This window comes from Notothenia coriiceps, unplaced genomic scaffold (genome assembly GCF_000735185.1).
Source record: "Notothenia coriiceps isolate Sejong01 unplaced genomic scaffold, NC01 NC01_scaffold00020478, whole genome shotgun sequence".
In the NCBI taxonomy this organism is placed as follows: Eukaryota; Metazoa; Chordata; class Actinopteri; order Perciformes; family Nototheniidae; genus Notothenia; species Notothenia coriiceps.
This window is the reverse complement of record NW_011353179.1, coordinates 8,174-12,862: the sequence shown is the minus strand read 5'-3', so window position 1 is coordinate 12,862 and position 4,689 is coordinate 8,174. Positions and strand designations below refer to the sequence as shown.

Genomic DNA, 4,689 nt, shown 5'->3' with positions numbered 1-4,689 from the left:
GAGACTAAGGAGGAATTATTATTTTAATTTACATTACTGTTTTTTTTTAAGTGCATTGCCTGCACCCTGCTGCTGCTCAGAGGGAGCAATGTTTTTTTTAAATTACATGTTCTATTGAAAGTTTACTAACATGTCCAAGTTGCACATCTTGACACTAAACCAGTGTTGTTGTTTATTACATATCTTTGTGCACACTATTTTTCTTAACATTTATAATTTAAACTTTTTAAAAAGTGGTGGGGGACATGTCAAATGACGCCTATGATACCTAATCATATAGTATCAAACTCTCTAATCTAAACCTCAGTGCTAACTTGTAACACGGTTGCCACCTTGTGCCTGAAATAAATCTAAAATGTTTTACACCCAGGCACTACATGTGTTGCTGTGCCAAACAATTGGGGACCTGCGAAAATCCCATCCATTGTTGGGAAGTGTAGTTTAAACAGTCGAGGCTGCTTTCTGTGTGGAGCGCTCAGAACTACGACTCCCACAATCCCTTGCTAGCGTTTGCTCGTGTCCAAAATGGCGTCTTCTTGAAGCGTACATACATCGCAAGTGTGTTGTTGACAAGTGATTACGGTAAGTTTTAAATGTTTTTAACCACACATTTCACTGTGATGTTGTATAAAATATAAACATCTGACTCGCGTGATGTTTTAGCGTTGAATCTTTTGGCAGTTTACTGGAGAAAATTAGCCTCTTTGCTAAGTTGTTAGCTAGCGTAAGGAGCTAGCTTGTTCACTCTATCTGCATTCATTTGTAACTCCCATTTAACACACTTGATTGTATTTTAAGTCCCTATGACACGTTAAGTTTTCTTACTGTGGCTGTTCAAGTTTTATGTGAAATTAGATCAGGCCTGAAACATTTTCCGTCAGACTTAAAATGCATGTTAGCTTCAGACACTCGCTGCAGAAACGTATAAATGCATGCTAAATAATAAAGCGGTCATCTCTATGTTCCCTGGGTCTTGACTTAGGGTTCGTTTCGTCTTGTTTAGAAGAAGGAAACGCTTTGTTTTAATAGTTATGTTGCCAAAGTCAGTACTATGCTTCACACAGGCTTACATGTGATTTGTTGTTTAACATTATTGATGCTTTCCGTTTTTTGACACTCTTATCAATGTTGAGATAAATCCTTTGTTGATTCCTTACTCGAGAAATGAACAATCACCAATTACTCATCATAAAACAAACCATTGTAATATAAGCAGCTTGTTAAATAAACAAAGCGACAATATATTTACTGATTGATGTGGGTATAAACTCAAAATGTAAAAAATGTTTTGCAACTGCATTTGTAGTAACTGTCCATCTGAACATTTGGAGAGATACTTTTAAGCGAGTTATAAGTTGTTGAAGAGTGTTTCCAAAACAACTGACCCCGGAAACATTGAACATTTGAGGGGAAAAACAGTGTCCAGTGTCTTATCGGAAAAATAAGATTTACTGACCCTGTGAAGAAAACCTGTAAAAGTAAATTGCAAGTGCCATAGCAGCTTGACTGTAGGCTGTTCATTAATGTCTGTCCTGAAATGTAATAGAGCACTTTTTCTTATCAAAAATGTAACTACCGTAAGTGAATGTGAAATGACTGCACATTTGTCACTAACTACATGCTCCTTACAGATGGCGGCCGACCCGGAGAAGAAGGAGGAGAAGAAGGAGGAGAAAAAGGAGGAGAAAAAGGAGGAGAAAAAGGAGGAGAAGAAGGAGGAGAAGAAGGAGGAGAAGAAGGAGGCTGACTCCTCAGCGTCCAAAGACAGGGAGAGGAAACGCAGCCGTTCACGAGAACGTAAACGCAATGTTCCTCGCGAAAGGAATCGCTCTAAATCTGTAGAGAGGTAACTCAAATGCAGCACATATCTGTCTTTAACGCTAGACTAAATGAGTAACGTTTAAAAACTGCATTATAGCATTTGTCCTAGTTTTGTTTCATTTCGTTTTTGCATAACCAAGCCCTATTTTGAATGATGATGAAATTATACTAAACATTATATTTGTTTTTAATGACAGAGAACGACGAATGAAAGACAGAGAGAAGGAGCGTGACAAAGATAAGGACAGAGATTTGGGCAGAGAAAGGGGTCGCAAGGAAAGAGACGTCCATCGACGTGATAAAGATCGCGGCAGGAGGTCCAGGTATGTGAATGCTGAAATACACTTAGTGAAATAGAAATGCATCACACATGTTGATTTACTTTCATTGCGCAAAAAACAAATGGATGTTTTCCTCATAACTATTTATTAACATCTGTTTTAAATTCATGCTCCTTCGTAGAAGTCTCTCACCCAAGTCCAAGGAAGCCAAATCAAAGAGAGACAAGCAAATAAAAACAGAAGAGGAGGAAGATGGAAAAAAGAAGAAGGAAAAGGTAAAATGGGTTTTACTGAGTCTATCATCAGAATACCTTTATTAGTCCCACGGAGGGGAAATGTATATAGTTACAGCAGGAAAAAGAGCCACAGACAGCTTAATGTTACATAATATGACATGCATTTAAAAAAAAAAGTACTAAGTTATGATATAATAATTTTAAAAAAAAGTTACATAATTAAAAAAAATACACATCCTGTAACAGTTCTACGGATTTAGCAGCCAGGTATATATTACACAGTTATTAACGCCATCTATATATATTGCACATAGTTTGTTGTAGTTTATACTTTGCTCCTTTTTATATTAGGTCTTCTAATTTTTCTCCTGTTTACACCTTGAGTCTCCGAAGGGCGTTGGAAACGGAGGCGAGAGAAGACGGAAGAAGAACCGGCTCTTCGAGAAAGGTATCTATCTCCACCTCGGACTTCTCTCCGCTCTACCAGTTTGTAAACTTTACTGTTGAAGTCTTATATTGTTGGTGTCAATACGGGTTACGACGATTTATGATCCCGACTTGCTATTCAGCTAAGCTTTAGCTTTAGCGTTAAATTTACCGCGGTTTTTTTTTTTTTACAGTTGTTCAAAGAACACACAGTCAGTAGGTGTGGTTACGTCTTCACGACACGAGGGTCGGTGTACATGGTCAGTCACAAAGGCGGTCTGGTCCCGACTCTCGCAGGCCCTCCCCCACCAAAACTTAAAAACTGACCGGCAGTATCTACATAAGAAAAATGTAATCACTCTGCCTAGTAAACCAGAGCCTGAGAGAATTTCGCGGCCGACAAAGCCGAGAAGTAGCATGGTGTCAAATGGTGGCCTCGGAGTCAAAGCGGCGACGGCTCCGAGACACGAGTGTCGACGTGTCGCGCACGAGGTGATTTTGGGGCGTCTAGCGCTGCAGGCACAACACATCGTCACGTGAAGCTACACCCTGCTAGGAAGTTATGAGGCTTTTCTTAGGTCTGAGAAACCGGGGTTGTCGCCCTACAACAGAAAAAGGAAAACAAGTAGTTTCGCTATTTTTGAGAGCTTATACATAAAAACCCGCGACATCCCAGTCCCGCGGGCTCGACTTATTTCAGTTACTCCTCTCCGGGGGACCTTTGCGACCATTCAAGTAACATGTTAGCTTCACTATATCCACTATTGTCTAACTAGGTTAGTGGTACGTTCATAAAAAACTTTATGAAGGTTTACCGAAGGTTCCTCGAAAGGATCTACCAACACTTTTGTTTGTAACTCACCATCGTTACGGTATCCAAATGTAGATTGTCCACTTCGAATTTGACTTCGAAACTGAAATTTCGTTGGGTGTGCCTGTCAAAGTACATGCAAATCAGAAAGTGAGCATCGAGCCCGACCCCCCCACGATCTCTGCCTCGTGCAACTATGCGGAAGGATCGGCCTCTATACCGGCGTAAATGTTATTTGAAGGCAACCCAGCGACTTTTTTGTTTATAGCGTTTACGGCCTTAGGCGTTAATAGACAGGTCTTTTAAGCCCGGCCGTTAATTAATAAAGGGGTTTAACACGTCTGGATGATTTATTGTGGTTAATACACGTTATAATATTTCGGGAATTAGTGTCACCATTCTATATGGCCGACGATTTAGGAATCTTTTGACAATGTTTCCACACATAAAACATAAAATTAACATTGGAACGCGCAATTTATGGTGTGGANGCAGCATCCCTCTCCTCTGTCATCATCCTTCTGGACCTGTCTGCTGCATTCGACACGGTGAACCATCAGATCCTCCTTCGCACTCTCCAAGAATTTTGACTCAAAATTCTTGGAGAGTGCGAAGGAGGATCTGATGGTTCACCGTGTCGAATGCAGCAGACAGGTCCAGAAGGATGATGACAGAGGAGAGGGATGCTGCTTTAGCAATGTGCAGTTCCTCAGAGACAGCAAGGAGAGCAGTTTCTGTTACCTGCCTTTACATTATATGACTACATGTTTTTGTATCACAGTCAGTTAACGATTCTTGGTTCGATAATCTGCTGCATTGTGTAATTATAGTGATTACTTAATTCTGATCACTAACAGCTGACTATTGATAACAGTTAAAGTAAGTCTTTATAGATCAATAATGGAGGACTGACACATCCTGTTGTTTAAGGTTGAGTATTGTACCAAAATGTTTTCAATTTTAAGATAAAACAAGGAAACGTCTGTGCTGAACAACAAATATTCAATAGTTTTCAACACTATAAACACACTTCCTCAGGGGTCTTGTGATTGGATGGCACACATATGACTGTGTTTAGCTGTTGTCCAGATGTGCACATCACATCTCCAACTAT

General features: G+C 39.9%; 1 protein-coding gene across 1 annotated transcript; it reads left to right on the top strand.

The window, feature by feature from the left end:
• Nucleotides 1–496: 496 nt before the first annotated feature.
• LOC104952764 (RNA-binding protein 25-like) lies at nt 497–2,786 on the top strand (the record flags this gene model as incomplete). The annotated part of the gene is made up of 5 exons (XM_010779640.1): nt 497–582; nt 1,632–1,846; nt 2,019–2,144; nt 2,284–2,386; nt 2,723–2,786. Coding segments are annotated over exons 2-5 (508 nt in total), but the record flags the coding sequence as incomplete, so codon positions are not given.
• Nucleotides 2,787–4,689: the final 1,903 nt, after the last annotated feature.